The sequence below is a fragment of the Pholis gunnellus genome, assembly GCF_910591455.1.
Source record: "Pholis gunnellus genome assembly, chromosome: 2".
Lineage (NCBI taxonomy): Eukaryota > Metazoa > Chordata > Actinopteri > Perciformes > Pholidae > Pholis > Pholis gunnellus.
This window is the reverse complement of record NC_136536.1, coordinates 9,059,339-9,082,625: the sequence shown is the minus strand read 5'-3', so window position 1 is coordinate 9,082,625 and position 23,287 is coordinate 9,059,339. Positions and strand designations below refer to the sequence as shown.

At 40.2% G+C, this 23,287-nt stretch overlaps 2 protein-coding genes across 2 annotated transcripts in view; one reads left to right on the top strand and one right to left on the bottom strand.

Annotated features, from left to right (window-relative positions):
• Window positions 1-4,508: 4,508 nt before the first annotated feature.
• olfml3a (olfactomedin-like 3a) lies at window positions 4,509-10,608 on the top strand. The gene is made up of 3 exons (XM_079179648.1): window positions 4,509-4,787; window positions 7,313-7,625; window positions 9,592-10,608. Exons 1-3 carry the CDS (start codon window positions 4,677-4,679, stop codon window positions 10,374-10,376), a joined length of 1,209 nt encoding a protein of 402 aa, XP_079035774.1. The 5' UTR covers window positions 4,509-4,676; the 3' UTR covers window positions 10,377-10,608.
• Window positions 10,609-13,780: 3,172 nt separating this feature from the next.
• syt6a (synaptotagmin VIa) overlaps window positions 13,781-23,287 on the bottom strand; it is a gene marked incomplete at its 5' end in the record, with an annotated part of 55,192 nt that continues 45,685 nt past the window's right edge. The window contains 4 exons of the mRNA XM_079181950.1: window positions 13,781-13,872; window positions 14,977-15,127; window positions 16,635-16,806; window positions 17,776-17,896. Of these exons, the coding sequence (XP_079038076.1) occupies window positions 13,801-13,872; window positions 14,977-15,127; window positions 16,635-16,806; window positions 17,776-17,896 (516 nt within the window). The 3' untranslated portion in view covers window positions 13,781-13,800. The remainder of the gene's footprint in view (window positions 13,873-14,976; window positions 15,128-16,634; window positions 16,807-17,775; window positions 17,897-23,287) is intronic.

The following is a 23,287-nucleotide window of genomic DNA, read 5'->3' as shown; positions in this document are numbered from 1 at the left end:
ACACAAATCTGTAACCACACTCAAAGTCTGGAGCATTTTGAAATTAGGGGTGACACTTTGACCCCACAATTTAGCATTTATAACAGTTTTGTTTATTAATGTATTTATCAACATCTACATTCTTCCCGTGGGCATCCATAAGTGGAGGCTGCTGCCTAAACAGATAATGAATGACAATCAAGTGAAACAGTCATAATAATATGTAATATATCTTTATAAGAGAAATAATAATTGTTGTCAAACACTGTGTGCAACTACATTATAGTGTGTTATAAATCATTCATGAATTGTTAATGTGCTTATAAATGCTAAATAAGAGCTTTTAAATATCTGTAACTGCATTCAACATTACGTTTGCACCTCATGATAATCCATCTCTGAGCATATACTATTTATACAAAAAGAGAGACATTCTATATTTTTTACTGTGGTTGACATGTTACCCTTAATGTTCTTCAGACCCCCTTTAAGAACTTGAAAAACAAACTTAAAATTGTTTTATCAGTTCAATACGTAATGACCTTTTCTAGTTTTATGAGCATTACTCATCACAAACCTCAAATAAGTCCATTTTGATTTCCATTATTGGAGTTTGATCATAACGGATCTACCAAGGAATTCAACCTCTCTGTATATATTTGTGATTTTCCACTTAGTTAACACTTAAAGCAGTGGAACTTCAAACGGTGAGGATATTTCTGATCCAAGCCACAATGAAGCCGAACAAACTCAATGGTGGAAAGTAAGAACATCTACTCAACTACAATTTGGGGTACTTGTGGTTTACTTGAGGAGGCCTATTTCCATTTCCTGGTACTTACTACTTCTATTCCACTACAATTTATAGGGAAATATACTTTTTACTTCACTATCATTATTTTACTAGTTACTAATGCTTATTTTCAGTTTAATTGTGCATAGTAAAAGCATAACAATTACAATACATTACTGAAGATTAAAACATATTTCCCAACATTGCTGTCTAGTTGGAGCCTCTTGACTCCTTTCAGATGTCTATTAATTGATAGCAGTGCCATCAAAGAGACAGTTTCCTTCCATATGACTCTCATGGCTTCATTTAAATAACAGTTTGAGGCCCAGACTAGATTAAAGATTCAAGAAATGACCCAAAATGTTGAGAGTTTTTCAGCAGATTTATTTTGTGACCCTTTGGAGCCGACCCCTCGGTTACCTGACTGCATCTAAAGCTATTTATCGATTAAAACTAGCAACATATTAACAATATATTATGTGAAATTGCTATTTTTCTGTAGGACAAGTTTTTACTTTTGATCCTTTCAGTACATTTTGTTGATGATAATTTTGTACAATTAAGTAGGAATTTAAATGCAAAACTTAATTGTGTATTTTTACATTATTGTATTGGTAATTTTACATTTCTGAGTACTTCTTTCGCCACGGTTCACTGTTGATGTTTTCCCATAAAGAGAGATGCTGCCATCTTGTGGTTATTTTTTGCAAAGGAACCATGCACACCAGTGTGTTGGGGACGCTTGCCAGTGCCACAGGACATTTCTGTCTCCTGTCCCCTGAATAAATTGAATCAAAGAGTCCCACCCTGAAAATGTCTGAGCTACAGTTACAGCCTTTCATTGTGCACCAGCCTCGAGCTAAAAGGTTATGAGACTGCAATATGCCGATGTTTAGTAGAACATAATGAATCCTGAATGATGCTTTGCCCTTTGATCACATTACACTAGTCAATGGGGCAATTAAGCCAGTAATTAATAATAGATAAAAAATCCCCCCTGAGTGGCAGGCAGTATGGGACACATGCTTCAAATCGATTTAGCAAAATGGAGAACAAAAGGCATAACACTGTAATTACTAACATCAATCAAGAACTATGATTGGAAAAAAAATCTCCCAGGTAAACCCCCCCCCCACCCCTAACACACACACTCATAAACACACAGTTTTACAGCCAGGCTTGTCAATGCTCTCGCCTGCCAGCTCCAGCCAGGCAATGTGTTCCAGATGAGATCAAACTCCAGGTTGCCCATTTTGATTTCTAAAAGCAGCTGTACGACACTTTGTTACCATGACGACACTCGCAGTCTGGTCTGGTCTGCTGTCTGTTGGCATAAGAATAGACAGGGCGTTGTGATTCAGTTCAGGACTATGAGATGATACTGGCCAGCAGACAATCAAAGAAAAGAATGATTAGACCTCAGCCATTGGGCAGCTGGAGTACCTGGCACCGGCCCTTAATCAAACTGTGATGATACAGCAACAAGCTGCGAGCCTTGAACACAAACTTCTCTGACTTTGTGGTTTGTTTCCTGAAAACAACCTTCACGGTCTATAGCTTTATCTGTTGGGACAGGGGTAGAAACAGGGGTGGGGCTAGAGGGGCGGCAACCCAACCAACCTATAGACAGAAGGTAGTGAACAGATCAGGAGCTCCTGGACCAGAGCCTCTGCATTAAGTGACTGTTCACAACCACAAAGAGATTCAAAACGACCAAAAAGAGACTCAAAACAAATAGAAAGAGATGTAGAATGAACTTAAAGAGATGTAAAATGACAGCAAAGAGACAAATAACAGCCACAGAGAGATGCAAAATGACCAAGATAAGATATACTTTATTGTCCCACAGGGAACAATTATTCTTGCTCCAAGCAGCTGCATCACACAATACGCACTTGCCAGCATCACAATCCCCATGATCTCATAGAACATAGATCATACATACACTCATGCACAGTAAGCTTAAATACACATAAAAAAACAATAGAAGGTAGAAACAACAAAGAGAGACAAAACGGCCAAAAAGAGACGCAAAATCTCTAAATAGAGATGCTAAATGCTGCTGCATCAATTGTAGTCGTTGTGTGTGTCTTTAAGTCTGAGTGTCTCGCTCCTATGTAGGACAGGTGGGTGGGCTTTTACATGCCTGCCTCCAGGGGCCTATATAATTATAATCTGCTCATGTCTGTGCTATAGGGAGTCAATAAAAAAAGTTTCTAGCTGCCCCTGGGTTGAATAGTCAGGTGTTGTCAGTCAGTGTGATCGCCTGTGTAATCAAGCCCTCATGCACTGCTGGCCCTGCACTGAGCATAATCTGCAGTATACGCCATTCGCGCGGATCAGAGGAAAGCAATCTCCTTCCAAGCAGCAATGAAGTGTTATTGATCAATTCTAGCTGTCAATGTGCGAGGGGGGCTGTATGTTCGAAACCAATAAGGCGGATCAACCGTGGGTACGGGTGAAGCCAGATGTCTGACTCTTGTTTAATGGAACAAATTTGCCACTGCAAATGTTTTCCCTTAGCTTTTAAATAGGTGCAGTTTGGTACAAGTTCAACAGTTTTCTATCACCTAAGAACACATTTTCTTAATAGAATAGCATTTTTTTAACCTTGCCCTCTGGAGTACTCTTACATCTTCTCGATCGATTTAATCGCCTTTTATTACCTTGTTGTGTGGTTTTGTTCCATTGCAATGATGATGATGATCTTTTCATCGTTTCCGTATTTTGTTTGTACTCTATTGGCCTTGTCAGCAGCAAAGGAAGTGCTGTGACTCTGTTACTTTGTGTTTTAACTTCCTAACGTACAGCGTGAAGGACCGGAAACTCTGACAGAAAAATTAACGACTTTCGATCGGAGAGGCTCACCTGCAGCCATTTACACAGCGCTACCACAGCAGGTTCACCAGAGAGAGGTGGGTGAGGTTGAAGCGCATAATACACAAACACAATGTCACTATATAACCTGGGGTTGTAACACTTTGTACTGTATGTTGTCCAAAATAACACAATGAAGTTTGTTGTGTTTGTTGCCCTTTTCCCAATGCCCCAGACCCGTTCATTGCCATTCTCATTGTCCACTAGATGCCTGGACTTTTCCTGATTTGCCCGCCCACCTGCTCACCTGTTTCTAATTTCAAAGTTGCACATCCCTTGCCAGCCAGCCTCCGAACCGCAACCGGAAATGTGCAACCTGTAACTCTATCTGGATCTGGATGGCCCTGAATACCTGCCAGAACTTCCCCCTGCCCCTTTCCTGCTATCCTGTGGACTCTTTACAACTCTGTTTGGGCTTGCCAGTAAGCTTACTCTATCATGCCTTCAATAAATCCCTGAGCTGTTGCTGTCTGCTCTTCTGTCTGCGTTTGAGTCCTCCTCACTCTGTTGCCTGTACTTTACTGGCCTTGACAGGCACCATAACTAACTTCATTGCAGTATCCAGACTGTATCCCTGCAGTTATTGAGTTAATTTAAACTTTGTAAGAAGTAACACTCGACAGAGCTGTTCAGTTACTGTATGTTTCGTCTATATAATCCCTGCGTATATGCCTGAGACAGACTGTACAAAATGTGCAACAAACACCAACCTGCACACATGCACAGAGTTGAGTGGAGCAAGCACATTCACTTTTTGAGTACATGGTGGGGTAAGAGGCACAAGGCTCCTCCCTGAGAGTTTGTGAAAACATTCCAGCAAAGTGAGAGCGGTCAAAGAATTGGGAACTCTCAGGGCGGCCTCTTACTTGCACTCTATCCTTCTCAGGTCTTCGTACATGTACTAATACTGTATAGAAAGTGTTTATAGGTTGTGTGAAGCTCTGAGGACAGTTCTGGGAGGGAAAATCTGAAGAAGCATCTAAACTCTGGACAAAGAAACTCAGCTGTCTCCATTGATCGGCTTACAATGAAGCCGGTGTTTGTCCTCCTTGTTTCCACTGCCTGGACTTTGACTGGAGCCCAGTATTACTACCAGGGGCTGATGGATTATCTGGAGAACAGGTTGTTGGCTATGGAGGTAAGAAGCAATACCCCTTTAAATGACTAACAATCAATCAATATACCGTAGTTTTCCACGAATTAAGTGACAGCAAAGATATCCCTGAATCCAAATAAGGTTTTATTGCCAAATAGGCTTTTGCATACAATTTTCCTCTGTATCTTTGGTGCATAATAGTGAGAGAACATTTATAAAAACAAATCACATATAAACTAGACAAAAATGACAAATGTTCACAGTATTAAGTATAAAGTATATGTACAATATGCAGAGATAGTTTGTTAATTTGACGCGCTCAGTCATGTCTGAACAAACATTCATTAGAAATTAGAAATACAAGTTCCTGACTACGTCCTTTTATGTGAATTTCATTTTTCAACCAAGGCAGTCCAATTAATGCAATCTCTGCCTAGCTCATCAACTTTGCAGGGGCCTCTGAGAGAATATGTAGCATGCAGCTTCTGTCCAACACCATTAGCTTCTTCAGTGTTTTAAAACAATGACACAGCAGTAATGAGAACAAGCTCAACCATTGCTGCAAAACGTGTGAAACATCCCACCTTCCCAATGGAAAGGTAGAATGATGCTGTGTTACAACAAAGTGCCTCGGGGAAGGAATCAAATTGCTGAGAGTTCAGTATTGTGTTTTTAAAGAGATGAGACAGCAAAGTGTGTGTAAGACTTTTGTTGGCTTATGATATGAAATGCAAGAGGATTACATGTCTGGTTTGTAATTTCAGTGAACTGTCATTTAAATAATTATTTTAATGTGTTCTTTTGGTGTATATTTTTAGATTCTGAATTTTGTTCTTTTCATTCTCCATGCGGCTGCAATGCAGAAATGACAATCTTAAAGCTGTTATCCGCATGAAATGAATAGTCTATTTACAGCTAAATCCTGTTCCCTTCAACCCCCTGTGGTTTCCCTGCAGTCTCAATTCCAATATGCTGGTTCAACTTCTGCATTGATGTGAACACAGTAATTCATCAGATAACTTTTCATTGAACTTTCATTTCCATTTGACCACAGGCCCACAGCAAGCAAAAGGAGAAAATGAATCTGTTGCAGAGGAGACAGTGGAGAAGGCCATCTGTTATTAAATCTTGCTCTAAATAATCCATCTGTCACTATGACTGTGTCATTCACACACTGTGAAACTGTATTCTATTTGCTGATAGTGATAATACTTTGCAACAAAACTAAGGGATATTCTCATTTCCCCATTTTGTGGCTGCTTTCACCTCAATCCTCCGGTTTGTGACCCGGAATTCCTTCTCCCAGCACTTCAACTTGAAGGATGTCAAAATTCCTAAAATGCATCTCGAAGAGCGAAGAGGCTTGCTGGAGGAGCGAGGATACACTGAAGTCTATTCGGCACCCGTGCCACATGTCAGATTTAAGTGGCTCTGAGGCAAGAATGCCCATTTTGTTAAATGCCTCTTCCCTCGACTCCTCTCTCCTCGCGTCTTTAGTTTTGCAACCAGTTGTTCATCATGTTAACAATCTTAGTTCGACGTGTTAACATGCTAATGTTTGGTCGTTAGACTTCGCCACTAAACACAAAGTACACTTATGCCTGATCAGAACGTCAACTGATTTTTTTATTTGTGTAACTGATTTTTCGGCCGCCTGGGGGCAGCAGCAGCAAGCTGCGAAAACACAATATGGACATATCGTCATATAAGTCAGTGTAAAGGAACTTGTTAGCAAACTGTTGGGTATTTACAGATCCGGCAGTTAATGAGCATCATTCATTTACAGTCACTTTCTTTTAGCTTTGCTTTTGGTCTCAACCAAAATATAGGGTCAGACTTCAGTGAGAGTCATCCTCTGGGGATCATCCATTTCTTGACAATTCATATTTCAGCCTTGCGATGGCAATGCGTGTCCACCACTTTGGTCCTGACGGGTATATCGCAAATACTACAAGATGGATTGTCTTTTTTTCTTCTTACAGAAATTCATGGTCCCCAGAGGATAAATGAATCCTACTGACGTTCGTGATACTCTGACTTTTTCTTTAGTGTCAACATGAGGTTGACATTGTTGGCTTTTAATGAAATTTGGTACACACATTTATGTTCCCCTCTGGATGACTTGGAATAACGTTGGTGATTCTCTGACTTCTTATGCAACATCATCATCGGGTTCAAATTTGAATCAGTGTAAAGTGATATTTTGGTTTTATACGAAATGCCTGCCCAATTAATGACATTACCATCAGCCTCAGCTTTTGTGTTTGGTGCTAATTGGCAAATATTAGAATGCTAGAACACTAAAGTAAGATGCTGAACACAGTAAACATTGTACCAGCCAAATATCAGCCTGTTAGCATCGTTATTGTGACTGTTAGCATGCTGTTTAACTTAACGTACCACTCTACAACCTCACAGAACTGCAACCGTGGCCATATGCCTTTACTTTTATTGCTGGTCAGGACAGCTGGTATATAGCTTGGGTGAAAACTAGGAAAAAAACTCATCCTACAGTTTATTCTAACACGTTTTTCCAACACTTGTTTTGTTTTGTGCTCGTCTGGTAGGACCGGATGCAGTTGTGGCATGAGCAATCCCATCGCTACCACACAGAGCAGCTGGATTTCAAAAAGCAGACTGCTGAGGCCATGGATGGTCTGAGAAATCAGCACAGCATGATGTTCAAAGACATGGAAGGAGCTGCACTCCGAGTGGACCGGGTGGAGAGAGAGATGGACTACGTGGAGACCCAGACTTCCCCCCGGGCCTGTGTGAATAAGGCAGACAAGGTGCTGGAGCAGGAAGCCTGGAGCCTACACGAGAGCAGAGGAGAGGAAGAGGAGGAAGAAGACTGGGAGGAGCTGCACTCCAGAGTCTCTGGTGAGCTGCAGGGATGTACATACACACTTATGCAAAACGTGCTCCAAGGGATGGCTGTGTTTGATCTTTAATTTTCATTCAGCCCTGGCACAGTCAGACCCTAAGAGATATACTGTATAATATGTACTGTGTATATACATATATATATATATATATATATCTGTGTGTGTGTTCGCATCAGGCTTTAAACCACCCCTTCTGTATAGGCGCTGTCTTGGAAAAGCAATGCCTCTGGAAAATGGGAAACAAACACAGTGCTGTTACAAGTCATTTAACGGAGTGCTTTGAGTCAGTGGGCAGAATGTTTTCCAGGAGAAATGTGGCTTGATGCAACTCATTTATTTCAGCAGCGCTACTCCCCTGCATGCGCTGTTTGAGCACAGCATTTGTCTTTATAACCTTCAGATCCCAAGGCGTGCTGCTAAACAATGCTGGGACTGTCATTTGCTCTGTATAATACAGGGACTTATAACCCTTTTTTAAAGCGTGGTGTGGAAAGTTGTGAAACACACGTTTTTTTTATTCCACGAAACAGACTTTATATCAGCAGATTTCCCTGAAAGTTCTGCATATGATAGTCAGAGCATTAATATAGCAGCAAGCAACTATTTACTATGTAAATATACAAATGAGTAAGCTGAGCAGAGAATGAAGTTTTTCTCCCGATGTGTGTGTTGTAATCAGAGCTTCTCTGTGCTTTGATTACATGGCCGGGCCGGCCGACTGGGAGCGTGCTCAATAGGCTAGCTCAAGGCTGCCGCTCTGCTGCACTGCGCTCATGCATACTTTGGTTACAGCTGATGCCCATCCTCCATGTCTATTGCCATTGAGAGGCAATTGACATGCTATGAATATCCCATTTGGCTCCTTCAAGCAAAAGATCTATATTTTGAAAATCCCTGATGGTGTATCATTCAATTCCTTTGGTACCATACAGACTCTTCTTGCAAAAGCAGATGAAAACAAATATAGATGTACTCATTATTTGCGCTGACTTAAGACAATCAATAACACATAAATTCAAGAATTATCTAGTAATATCATAAACTGTCTGCTCAGAATCATAATGCCAGTCATTCCTCTACAAAATCAAGGCAGAGTTCTCTCATTCAAAGTGGATGATGGTGCAATGCAGAGCAAAGGCTTCTCTATTAGTGTCTGTGTGTAAAATCTCCTGTGCAATCTGGAGCTGTCTCTGCAGAGAGGAGGGACAGGAAGCTGCCCTTAGGTCAGCGGTGTTACTCTCCGAGCTCATGTTCGCTCTGAACACAGTGAACCATTGTAAATGTCTGTCAAGTGACCTAAAAGGAACTTTACCGCATTGTAGTGACCCATTTCAGATTTGTGAGTACAGTGTTAATCTCGCTCCAGGAAACATCAGGGAGGGGGGGGGGGGGGACATCCTTTTTTTGTGCTTTTTAGTGAAAGCATTGTATTACTCTTCCTTTTTACAGGAAGCATCTTCCTGCTGTCTGTGTGCTGCACTCATTCCTCCTCTCATAAGTCTGTGTGTCCCTGACTGTTTTTTTGCCTTAATTTGGAAAGCCAGATAGTGACTGCTGCAGGCTGCTTGATGTTTTCCAAATGTTACTGTCGGTTGCAAAAAATACATATTTCATCTTAGGAATGGCACTTTACAGAAATATCCTAATGGAACTAACTGTGAACTTGATCTTAATTGGCAACATGAGCTTACAACCTAACTGCCATCGCACGTTGATTCAAATATATTTGATGCTTCATAGTTAAATCAGTTGAAAACCTCAAAATTTAGCGACCATTAACGGTCACATTAAAAACGTCAGTCAGCGGTGTCAACCAGCTTTTCCTCCAGCTAATTTGCTTTCATTCATTATTCCCATTTGTTTGAGTTATGTGAATATTGGAATGCTTGACAGGCATAGCAAATACAGTAAACAGTCTTAGAAGCACAAAAATATTGTCTTTGTGTTTTCGCTCATTGCAGACTGTGTGGAAATCATCTCTGGCATCAGATCAGTGAAGATCCTGAAGAGAGTGGGCAGTCCCAAGGGCATGTGGACCAGAGACCCCAGGTCGTCCAAGGTTTACGTCTTTAACGGGACATCAGGGGACAACATCTACCAGTTCAACTCTGTACAAAACTTTTCCCGCTCTCCTGGCGTCACCAGCAGCCAACAGATCAGGCTTCCCTCTGATTGGAGAGGTTCTGGAAGCACCGTCTACGACGGCTATTTGTACTACATACAGCAGGAGGATGACACGGACATGCAGGTGGTCAAATATGACCTGCTGAGTGGCTCGGTGGCAGACGCCGCCATGTTCCCCGTGGAGAGCCACGCTACTGTTTACAACCTCAACCCGGATACTGTTGCAGATCTAGCAGCAGATGACGAAGGCCTCTGGCTATTGTACGCAACCAGCGACAGTGAACCGAACATCCACCTTGCGAAGATGGACCGCGTCTCACTCGATATAGAACAAATCTGGGACACCCGGTGCCCAAGGGAGAACGCAGAGGCAGCTTTCGTAGTCTGTGGGACTGTCTATGTCGTTTACAACACACGCCTGGCTAGCCGGTCTCGAATCCAGTGCCTTTTTGACGTCAACGACATGGTCGTCAGCGAGGAGGCTCCCCTGATCTACTTTCCCAGGAGGTACGGAGCCCACGCCAGTCTGAAATACAACCCAGAGGAAAAACAGCTCTACGCCTGGGACGATGGCTACCAAATCATTTACAGACTGACCATGAAGAGGAAACTCCTGGTGTGACGGCAGGGAAGCAGTGAAATGTTTTCAAAGGCAATGAGAAAGTATAGGAGCAGCACATTTACACATGCTATGCCATAAGTCTTTCAGCAGCGTGCACACTCTTTATTCATGGTAGATTTAAGGCGGATCAGCCATAACACATTTTTAAGCCAAAGAAATAGCCTTTGAACTATTATTTATTCATTTGATTCTGTTCCTTTGTGTGTTGTCTACCAAATGAAAACATGAAAATGCCCCTTAGAGGCTATGAAATCTTACTGTTATGTGATGTCTTGTGTCATCTCCCCTCATTTAATTTGACCATTTGATTCAGACGAAATCTCATTTCCTTTGTGCTCCTGCTTGTTAAGCCACTGGCTGTGTTGTCATTATATGCTGTGTTTTATTGCCCCAAAACTCACAGTGCGCAGAGCATTTTTGCATAAGTCTTTTAATCAAATAAAGTAAAATCATATCACAGAACTGATAACACATCACAACCTTTGGGAGAAAAAACAACAACAACAAACTGCTGTTGATTTTCAGACTTGTTGAAACAAAGGAATGAAACAATTTGTGACTGAAATAATGTCTGCCATTTCAGTTTACTTTATTACACACTGGGTCACTCATATTGAGAGTCTTCATAATGATCTAGGAACTCATAATAGACTTGCCTCCACTAACAACTGCTGTTGTCAGTCACCAGAACATTTTCTCAACCATTTCTATTATTACAAATACAAAATGTTCAATAAAAAATTGGAAATTCAGTGCTATCATAACAGCTGGAAGGAGTACAAGATTATATCAAGAAACATTACAATATTAGGCAAAGCTAGCAGGTCTTGAAAGACTCCATAAACCGAGGCAATTGATTTAACAGGTTTCTTCTACTATGAAAACACACCACATTTTCAAAGAAATATGACCTTTGTAAAGCACATGTTTAAAACACTGTTTCAACACTAAAATATGATATTAGAAATCTATGAATAATGCCATTAGGGATGAATTTCACCATCAAAATAACTGTGTGAATGAGAGCAAATTTCAAACTGTTGTGGAGGGGTGTCTATGCTATGATGGATTACGTCACGCATGAACAATAATGCACTGACTCGTTCTCGCTATAACAAGTGCCAATTAGAGAAATGCCACTGCTCTGTAGACGCTGACCCGTCCACCCATCAGCTGCCCCCGCGCTGTCGTCTCACAAACACACACACACACTGAGGTACTAAACAGCTCTCTCTGGGTACACTTACCCATAAAGGAAATGGCTAAAACAGATCCAGCTGGGTCTGCTGAATGCATCTGCTCATGTCTTGATGTTTGGCCCCTAATTTCCTAAACTCTGTGATATATAGCATGTTCATCGTACAGCAGTTTGAGCTGTAATATCGCTTGTCCTCCAGTGAGGCACCAGAAGTCTAGACCAGTCTAAGCCACGGCCATGAACATTCTTACATATCAGATTTAAGTTGCTGTTTGAGATAATACGGCCTCACTCTGTGAATGTTTCGTGGCCGTTTTCCTGCCTGATATCACATTTGACTCCGTAGTTCAACATTTCCTGGCCCGAATGAAACTGATGTTATCTGTGCTTGCCAATTACAGCAAAACAAAACTACTGCTACTGGAGGAAAATCCTGTAAATAGAAAACCAAATGATTATGTTTTATTCTCATTGTAAAGATGTGGAACCTCAATTATGTACTATTTTAATTAAAAGCTATTGATGCATTACTTTTTTTCATCTGAGCAGATACAGCATCAGTTACAAGACAGTTATCCTTGCCTTAACTGAAATTTTGTGCATATTTTACTTTATTAAAACTTCTAATTATTGTAAAGAGAGCATGATGCAGGGACCCGATCCTGCACCAGTATAGAGGAATTGTACTGGTGCAAGATGATACAGCGGTGTTGCAGTCTTTTTCTTAATCACATCAAATATCTACAAAAAAAAATCTATTATCCACATATTGCTGGCAAATTAAAACAAAGGTTCTCCCTGTACAACGATATGATTAATGACATAAACATCAAGAAAGTTGCATGTTTCGAAGTTCAAAAGACGAATATGTTGACCTTTATCAGAGTTTAGGTTATTCTCAATCATCACCACCAACAAAGCTAAATATATTCAAAATTTCAGTATTCTTTTTTTTTTCTTTTCTTTTAATAATATATTTTCTGGTTTTCTGCTTAGAAAAACAAAACATACATACAGTAACTGGCAGACGTCTGTACATGAAACTATAGACATCCATCAAAACCTGTTCAGGAAAAAAGAACAAGAGACACAAAGAAGTGCTTTTGAACAGTGTTTGTCTGCTTATGAGTTTTCATTTGGAAGAAAAGCGTGGGATTGCTCCAAAGCAAACATGAAACAGAGAAGGAGGTAAGGGTGTGTTAAGTGTGCTCACAAGTTCCCTGTTTACAGAGCTCCATTGAGAAAAAGCTTGTTTCTGTTAATGTTTTTTTTACCCTTTCTTTATAGTTGGTGTTCAATGACCATTTATGCCTCTATCAGGCCATTTAAACGTGTACACCTTAACACTGCAGTCAATTTGCTCTCATGTGAATACCAATAATCCTGTTATTCCTTCTTCTTTCCATACAACTTCTTGTCTTGGCTGCTCGAGAAATCACACTAAAGTTGCAATTTGTCTAGTTGAGAATATTTTAGTTTCTGCTGATCCAACCTCACCTCAGTGAGCTTCGGATCAGATAATTGCTTATGTTCTTGATGACACAGGAAGTACAGTGAACTCAGCCGGAGCTTTGAAATGAATTTCAGTTTTGCTGTTCATAAACAATAACGACGAATGGAGTGGCTTTACATCTAATAGTTCCAAAATGCTACAGTTCAGTATTGGGTTTTTTTCTGCTAATACAGCACTTTAAAATTCAATGAGAGAACGCTGGAGAGATTTGAAATTGCTTCAGATCCAGTGTAAGTCTCTTTTTCTACCCCAGATGTTGCCTCCGCAGTGAAACTTCTGCTGCTCTCGTGGAGCAATATCTGATGTCCAAGTCATTCTAACAAAGACTCTCTGCGGCACAAAGCTAAATCTTCAGCGTCTCCATGTGAGAACACCAAGATTCGTTCAACTCAGCTCGGACAGCTCAATTTGAAATGTCTGCAGACTGGATGTCCAGCCAATCTCTTCTGAGGACAACAATGGCAGCTCTGGTTCGTCATAACACCCACATATCAAACCCTGAAACCCCAAAAGACTGCACTTAGCACAACTAACTGACTTGACAGTGGTCCTAGATCAGTTCTTGGGAGTGCTCTGGGAAGGGAGGGATAGTGAGAGAGAGAGAGAGAGGGAGTGACAGTGGGGTTGTGTTCTGCTCAATCAGACAGACAGGAAGTGGATCAGCAGGAGGGAGGAAACCCCCTTCTGGGCTGCTGGGTCACAGGTGGCTCTGCTCAGGGACTAGCAGGGGGCCTGGGTGAAGGGCATGAGCCTTGGCTGTCAAAGCTGGCTGTCCTCGCCTTCCACTGCAGGACACAAAGACACATGGAAATGATTCATGACACACATGCTGCTTCTTCTTTTTTTTTTTACAGCACTATTACTCTTTTGGGGATTTAATATTCCGATTCATGAGGGTACAGGAAAATAATTGCTTGGGTCCAGACTTTTGAATCAGCACACTCAACACAAAAGAGACTGAAAGCACTGATACAAGGAACAAAGACTGAATAATTAATATATCGACAAGATACCCGCATTACATCTCATCAATAACACAGGCATGATTTGATCAACCTCTCTGTCTTGGATTTATATAATACCAAAATAACAATAACATCAAAAATAAGCGCATCTAAATATAAATGCAGAATAGAGAATAAATAAATACACAAATAAACAAACACATAGATAATTTTAAAGTTATCTATATAGATGTAGATATATATATGACGTCTTTCTGTTGGAATTCCCATAATGCTTCGGGGGATGTAAACAGGAAGTATAAAGTTTCCGTGGAGCATGCAGATAATGCTGTGGGCTACAAACATGGACGTATGGCTACAACTTGAGCCACGGTTTGTTTACACTGTAGACACTTGGCACCATTAATAGTATGCCGAATTAGCTATAAGCAGTTTTTGTCTGAAATGTACTTAATGATGTACATGTACAGACGGCTATATTGAGGAGAATAAAAAAACGGGATGATTTCAGGATGTTCAAGGAGCGTCTTTTTTCCATGTTTTCTACGAAGATTTATGGACGTTTGCATCGGAATAGGTATACAACTCTAACAAAATATTTGTTTATTATGGCTGTGTGTTTCACTGAGTTATGAATTGAGAAAGAGTCCGGTTTTTGACGCAACTACCTTAACTGGCATCATGAGCTGTTTGACAGCCATTGTTGCTGCTGCAACTGTTGACAGTGTTAATTAAGTAATTAAGCGGTCAAGCTACAATAATTACCACAAATATGCACTCGTTCCTGAAACTCTACATGCTATCGTTGGACCCCTAAACTGCCCTCACAGTTTGATTCAAACTGTTGGCGCAGAACATTACCATCTCAGCCCGTGATTCCTCATCCTACATGATCCAGTAAAATGACTCCAGTGCGGAACCTACCTCCTTCTCAGACTTCTTGGACTCCAGCAGGGGGTGCCAGTGTGCAATGGGCTTGCGTGGATAAGCCAGCATTTCGTTCCAGTGGTCCCTGCCAAGTCCCTCGGCATGGCAGCCAACCCTCATCACACCAATGATCTCATTATGACCTACCCTGTGGGGACACACACGTACTGTATGAATACATCTGACTTAACCTGACAAGACATCTCATGCATCAAATTGTTTTTTTTCCCCCTCCTAATTGCAAGAAGGGCATTTTTGTAATAAAAGGAGACACAGATCTGAACCTGGCTGTCCTGCCGATTTGATACAGTGAACCTGCAGCTGATTGTCTTCGTGACACTAGAATTGACTCATTTTAGGGAGGAGATCTTTGCTCCATTAACAATGCCTGAAGTGTAATTGAAACCTTATTTAATCCTGGCATGAGAGCAGGCAGTAAAGAACACACAAAGAGGCTAGGTTTCTAAACAGCGTCTTGTCCTTTTATACTACACAATCAAAAAAAAACAGAGTGACCTTTAGCATGCATGCTCTCATTCTGTCAGCCGTCTGCACTGCATGCACATCTTCCCTCTTTCCATTTCCTGTTAAAGCTTCACATACTAAAATGGTACCGTATAGTGCACTACTCTTTCTCTGAAGAACTATAATTTAACTGACTCTAATTTGAAAATGAGGAATATTCAATCGTTTTTCATTAAAGATCCCCCACAGGCCTATATAACAATCACTTTCAATGATAATTTGTGTCTGATGTGTTTATTCCACACACAGAAATTCTACGAAAATGCAAATATTGTTCGTGTTTAAAGGCACAATGAGATTTGTCAATTGCGGTTTGTAAACACAACATTCAAAGTTGGCTCCTCCTCCCCAGCTCTGAAAGACAAACCCAGATCCAATGTAGATATGGAACAAGATTTTGTCCACTTGTTGGTTGTGTTTTTGTGTTTTTTTCTGCGTTTTGTCTACAATTTTTTGCAGCTTCCTCTTTCATGCTTGATTACAATCTGGCACCTGGTCGCTATGTTTTTGTCATAGACTGTATATAAGAGGTAGGCATATTCATTGTAACATCACCCATTGGTTTGTGGACTGCGGGTTTGAAGCCTTAAGTTTGGCGTTTTGGCTGTCGCCATCTTGGATTTTGGGGTGTCCCCGTCTTGTTTTTTTGCAACTAGTGAACAGAAGTGACGATGTTTGGATTGTAGAGGAGTGATGATGCCCAGAATCTTCTTGAACACAGCAAAATAAAAAGAGAAAATACAGGCAGAGGGCCGGGTCTCTACAGATACAGACACCGCCACACGCCTCTGGTGGTTCTTAAGTGATGATTGAGAAGGACCATTTCTGAATGAGTCTATATTGTTTTATTTTTAGGAAAATCCTGCTTATTGTGCCTTCAACTACTAGACATAAAATTTCTCTTTCATCTCTTAAAGGTCCATTTTCAGTGTGTCTGCACTGGGTATTTCAAATTTCACACTTAAAATTTAAATCTTTGGCATTTAAATCTGAGAAACGACTTCTCTGCGAAAACATCATTCTGCACGGTGAAGTTAAATCCTCCAAGTGTGTCAACAATAATATTGCATTATATTACATTTAGTGTCCTGATCCATTGATTTCAAGTTAGATGTTGGGATTGTACGTACAAGTCGTAGTCCATGACAGAGATGTGCAGGCTGACATGGTCCATACTGTCTGGCGGGATGTCAAAGATGATGGCCTCATTGTAGGTGGGATTCAGAGTGTTCTTTTTTATGCTCGTCTTCTTCTTTTTCAAACGTCTCCCGTCACATATGAGCGACACCTTGACGTAGGGATCTAATGGCGGTGAGAGGAAGAACATAAAATAAGGGACTTTATCTGAGTAGGAACTGCTGATAATTAAATATCATGTTTCAACTAAGTTGAAGGTTGAAAAGAAACTCCCAGAGAGAGAAACAGAGGTTTTACTTGGCTGCTAAATTATCTTCAAAGATGTCTGTGAAGATTAAGCCATCAGTAACATATTTCATCACCCAGTGTCTGTGTGTGTGTGTGTGTGTGTGTTTTCTACTTAAGCATGAAAGCAACCCTTGAGGACCTGGCATCGGTAATGTCCATAAAAGTAGATGAGTCAACGGCTTGTGTAAACACAGAGGGCGAGAGGACATAGATAGCTTAAACAGCATGACTGAGAAAGCTTCCTGATGAATGCTGATTTCAATCTTCATCCGTCAGTAACAAATCGCCTCGTATGATCCATTATGCCACGTTTTAGTCAGATGTTAGCTGCCCTAAATCTATAAACGACAAACAAGAGTGCTTGCTTTGCAGCCTAATATGCTGGAAGGCACAATTTGATAGCTACGGTTTTATAATGCACAGATTACAATAATGGCACACGGCTAAACCCCTAAAAACTCAAGGGATTAAAATTGGGTCTCTCATTTAAATCGCCATTAAACACGTGAGTATAAAACGCCACATTCACTCTGAATTACACCTGAACCCTGGCATTTAATGCACAATAAATGTAACCTTTTACAAGTGATATCAGTATTGCCTGAAAAGTGGAATGAAAAACCGACTGCCTGCAACTCTTTGCTGACAATTTCTTAATATTACAAGTGTTGATTATTAATAACTGCTGAAATAAACAGCACACCGCTGTAGAGGCGACTCTGTTTCTGCACATTATCTGACACGCTTACAATTGGATATTCAATTGATACATGTTGAGCCACTGCAGCTGTAAGTGAATCACACTAATGCACGAACAAGCACATACAGTTAAACACACACACACACCTGAGTATCCAGTGATGTCCATGGCCTTGAGGTTCCTGCACTTGATGACAGTAAGTGTGAGTCTGCCTGCGGTGGGCAGGTAGCATAGTGAGAACATGACCTCCCCAAGATCAACACTTTCCTGTGAAAAACACACACACAAGCAAAGAAATCTCTTTCAGTTTCACATTTACATTCAACACAGACGCTTTGATCCAGAGTAATGCACAATAATCATCCTTAAGGTATGTTTCCGGGATTAATTCTGTATTTTGCCTAAAGTCTGCTTTTTGTAACGATAGAGCAAACAGAAAGTGAAGACCAGTGGTTAAGTACTCTGATATTTTGCATTGTAGTAGTATTATAGAACACTATCGTGTGAAACTACAAAAGGTTTTGCATTCAAACACTTACTTAAAGTACCAAAAGTCAAAGTATTCATTCTGTAGAATTATTATATTACTGGATTATAATTAGTAATGCATTCCTGCGCTTGTCACTTTAACGATAAAGCTTGTAAATCTCGGGCTAATGATTTTAACTACTTTATTTACAGCTGGGGAGCTTAACCTTTAATAATATATTATACATTATTAATTGGTTTATATTTTGTTTTAATAATCTAAATCTGCAAAGTAACTAAAGCTGTAAACTAAATGTCAGTCAGTGAAGACTAACAAACAAATAACATAACATAATGTTCTACTGGGTAATCTGTTATCCTGCTCAAAATGATGGTGAAATTGCAAAAACATGGTACATTTCATGGTGTTCTTTTGTTAAGTAATACAACTACATTCTCACAGCTGAGACTACTAAACTGGCTAATTAGAGCACAAACTTCACACAGAGGTGTCTAAAGCTAAATGATGCAACTTCTCGAGGCATTTTTGGTTTGAAAAATAATTGCATTATGAGTTTGTTGTTTAGTAACTGCGGCTTAGTTTTTAGAGCAGGCACAGTTTTGTTGAAAGACAAATCGATCATTTTTGTTGTGAACCACAGTGCTGCAACTTAGAGAATGAGTTGTTTTGCTGTCATTTTAGAACCCAGGACAATAAGAAATCTTAAGGTCATTTTGGTTAAAATACACTTTCTCTGCAGAAATTTTGACAAGAAGATGTGTTGACCATGGAGATGTTAAAAGCTCTCAGTTCAAAGACATTTTGCCGCAATCGGTGGGGTGAGAAAGATCTTTTTTTATAATCATGGTGCAACACCGCTAATAAGCAAAGGTCGTTTTTTCATTTCCGTTTGTGATTAAGATTCAACGTCACAGAGGATTCACAAATGAGTTTTAGAGGTGCGGAATTCACAGTTAGTACATCCTTTTTGTAGTCAAAAGCAATGTCTTCATGCTTTTTAAATGTGTTGTTTTTACTATTCAAAAAAGATCTTTGAGAAAACATCAGATGTGCTCCGTTTCTTCTCTGCCGACTGGAGGGGCGTGTCAGCGTCTGGGTTTGATTGACAGCAGCTAGCAGGCAGCTGGAGAACCAGCACTCAGAGTGAGGGCCACACCAGCATTTAAATGGGCCAAAGTGACATTTAAAGGTGCATTTACATGCTATTTAAAGTGTTGTTGCTGAGCAGCTAATTAGCTGTCTAGCCTTCACTTTAGTTCTGTTCTCTGGTGGATGTTTGTTTGGCCGCTCGTTCAGTAAGCTACGGTGCAGCACAGGAATTATGTTCATGTTTGTAAGTTGGATAAGAAGGATACTGAAGCAGGAAAGCTAATGTGTGTTGTTGTTAAAAGCCTGTCCCTGCTGTCTTGTGTAGCAGGCTGCTGTGTGGCTCAGTGGGACCGTCTGCTCTGCCTAACACTGATGTTACTGCTCTAGCCAAGATTTTATTGGCTGTATCGAAATAAGTTCTCCATCTAATGCTGAACTATCTGGTGCCATCATAAAACCAAAACATATAAAAGTGAATTTTCTACCTTTGGTGGCTGCTTGTTTTTCTTTCTTTTTCTTTTCTAGACAAATGCAATTTAATTTCAGTTGCACTTTAGCCTTTGAGGGAGCCGGGCTAGCTGTGTACCCCTGCTTCCAGTCTTTATGCTATGCTAAGCTAATCACCTCCCAACTCTCACTCCATAGTTTTTGCACAGAAAAGAGATTGTTCTTCTGACTTGGATTTCTTGATGACTTAATTGTAAAAATTGTACAAAGAAATATAAATCTGAAATAAGAGTGTTGCCTTTGTTAAGAAAATAAATCAAAGTGAAAGGTCCCACAGGTCTTACCATCAGCACTATAGAGCAGTTTAAGTGAGAAAAGGAAGCTGAACAAATGGGCTTCACTTAAAGTCCTTGAGGTTATTGAGCGTTAGTGTCTCCTTGAAACAAATTGGTTTCATTCTGAACTTCTGGCCGACCTCCTGAGCAACTCTTAACTCGCCAGCCGAGTGGATTTCATCAACAGAAAATGACATAAATAGAGAGTAAATTCAATTTATAACTCAGCACTTTAACATAATGTAACCCACATATTGAGTGAATCCTCAAATATTTTTTGGGAGAATTAAATCAACATGTAAGAATGTTTTATATACTCGAAAATGACTTTTGAGACAAGCACAGCCTGCCCACTAAAATATTAGCTCAGACAGTAATGTGTGAGTCCCTACTGAGCATGTGAGTTCTTAGCCCCATCCAACAGAATTAAGGTCGCACAGACCCCTAATCACTATGAATGAGCTTGGCGCGAACCCGACTGATTGGCAAATTCCGACACGCCTGTCTGAGCGCTGCAGTCTTAACGTCTCCTCACACATACACGCTGCAATTTGGCTTTCTCTGCTGTGGAAGTGAGGGATTTCGTTTGAAGGGTGTGAAGGTTCAGCCATAATGTGAGAGCGCAGCGGAAATGTCAAGTGTTGTAAAAGTACGAAGTGACGCTTTGATTGTCCTTGTAGAAACACAGGCTGTTTTGGTGCCAGTCCGTATCATCTGTTCTTGCAATAATCATAGTTTAGCCACGCTAGCAGCTCCAATGATGTTAGTCTGTCGATTGGTCGTCGGGCCACTCCACCACTTTGATCCAGACAGAAATATCAACATCTATAATTATATATAAAATAAAAACAATTTGGACGGATTGATGGTCCCCAGAGGATGAAGTATGCAGATTCACTTTTCCTCATAGCGCCAAACTTATCCAATGAAATATCTTACTATTTTACAGATGGATTGGAACAAAATTTCCTACAGACATTTGTCCAAGATGTATCCTAATGATTCTGGTGATGCCATAAATTTCACTCTAGCGCCATCATGAGGGTGACATTTTTGGGTATTACTTGGATCTTGACTATTGGATAGCTTGCCTTGAAATCTGGTACCTGGACGATCATGTCCCCCTCTGGAGGAATTGTTATAAATTTGGTGACATCTTAAGTCCACATCTAGCGGCATCATCAGGTCAAAATAAAGAAAATTCCCAAAGCTTTGGTTTATGACTTGATTGCTTGCAAAATGATACTTCTATCAGCCTCAGTTGTACTTTGTGTTTAGTGCTAATTAGCCAATGTTAGCAGGCATCATTATTTGTAGTTTTGAGTGAAATGTCTTGACAACTGGATGGATTGTAATGCAATTTGGTACAGACATTATTGGTTATCTCCTGACTTTTCATCGAGCACCGCCATCAGGTCATACAAAACTGCATATGGAAGACAGTAAACATTAATCTGCTCAAGAATAACTATGTCTTGGTTTGGTTTTTCAGCAATAATCGCCTCCATTCAAGCCACTGATTAGCTTGTTAAAACCTTCCCCGAAATAATTTATTAAGATCGAACACGTGTGAGAAATCTGAAGTCAATAAGTAAACTGTTCTCCTCCGGACTCTTTAGCTTGGTAATGCTAGGTAATTGATGATTATCTCTCCTTGATCTATGAACTGAGGAAAGCTGCTGGCTCTTTTAATTCACCATCTCTCCCTCTGCTAAATACTCAAGTCTCTTCCACTCACTGAGAGTTATCAGTGTTTGTAAAGCAGCATCTTTATCTTCCGCAAGACTTCCATCACACTCCACTTCCTGTTAGTTTTTTTGTTTCTGCTGAACCCTGCCATCTGTGCATCCTCTATGTTGCCAATCTTGAATTTAATGTCAGCAAGAGATTTTGTCATAAAATCATTTGGAGGTTCAATAAAGTTTGTGTGCCAAGGAGATGGCTGTCTGCTTTTCTGCGTCCTAAGCAATAATGTTGATATTATTGAACAACCCTTGATGAAGCTCAAGTTCAACCACTGGAGGAGGGGAAACTCTCAGATTAAAGGACTCTGTGGAGGTGATAACGTGATGAGGGCTGTAAGGTGCCTAACATGGTACCAGAGAGAACACTTTGTTTCTGAAAATGACCGCTGGACATCATTAACAAAGCTAAAATAATTATCCTTTCGTGTTTGAGATGTTAACGCCTCGTGAGAACAGCCAGTTCCTTTCTGTATTTTAATAAGTGACTATTTTATTTTGTAGAATAAAAAATGGAAGTATGTATCTGATTTTTGATAATACATTTGATGTTTACTGCACATTACAGGGCTGTAGACAGGATTTAAACTACCCCAATTCACCCCTTACAGCTCTCAGAAAATGTTTGTCGAACAAAGGTCTAAAAATCTTTTTTTTTATTGTTGGCATTTTATGTAATAAATTCATTGTTAAATTATATTTTCTTGAAAAATGTATTCCATAATGCCAATGGTGCATAACGACAGGAAAAAAAAATGAATGTGAGGGAATGCAGATTATTCAGTTATTGGCCTAAAAGTGACATAATAACAAGTGCACTTGCTATTATGATTCATGTACAACAGCGCATGAATCTAGCAAGAGCTAGTTAACATTTAATGTAGCTTGTGGGTGTGGCGATCAATAGATACACTCTCAGCAAGTCACAACCATGGTTTCATTGCTCTGAAACAGTTGGGCTATTCACAGTAAAGCTTGACAACAAATGGCTCAACAAAAGACATTAAACTAACATCACTTTCCTTTTGTTTTTGTTGGCTAGCTGGTAGCTTTGTGGAGCTACTGTGGGACTGAAAGCCTGCTGTCAAGCCGACTGCCTTGAGGCTTTCTTTTTGGACAAACTACAAACAACAGAACAACAGAACCCCCCTTGGGTTAACCACTCAAGACCTGTGCTTGAGCCAGCTGCTGATGCCAACTTAAGGTAAGCCTCAAATAACCCACTACCAGCCATCATTTTCTTACTTTTTGTCATCTCTACTCTTCTTTCACACACATTTTATGTTATAAATTGGCAGGAGCACAACAGAGTGTCTTTGAGCCAGAAGCAGACTTAGTTCTGAGATGTCTATTCTCAACACAATGTATAGGATCCAATTTCCACCAAAAACTTATATTGTACAGATTAAACATGAGCACCAAAATAGCACACAGAGGGACAACTAGAATTTCAAAGTAAGAAAAATACCAAACTGTCCAAACGCTGCTTTCAGTGGCCGTTACAAAAGTATCAACCATTTAGTCTAGAAGAACTGGAATCAATCTGTAAAGTACT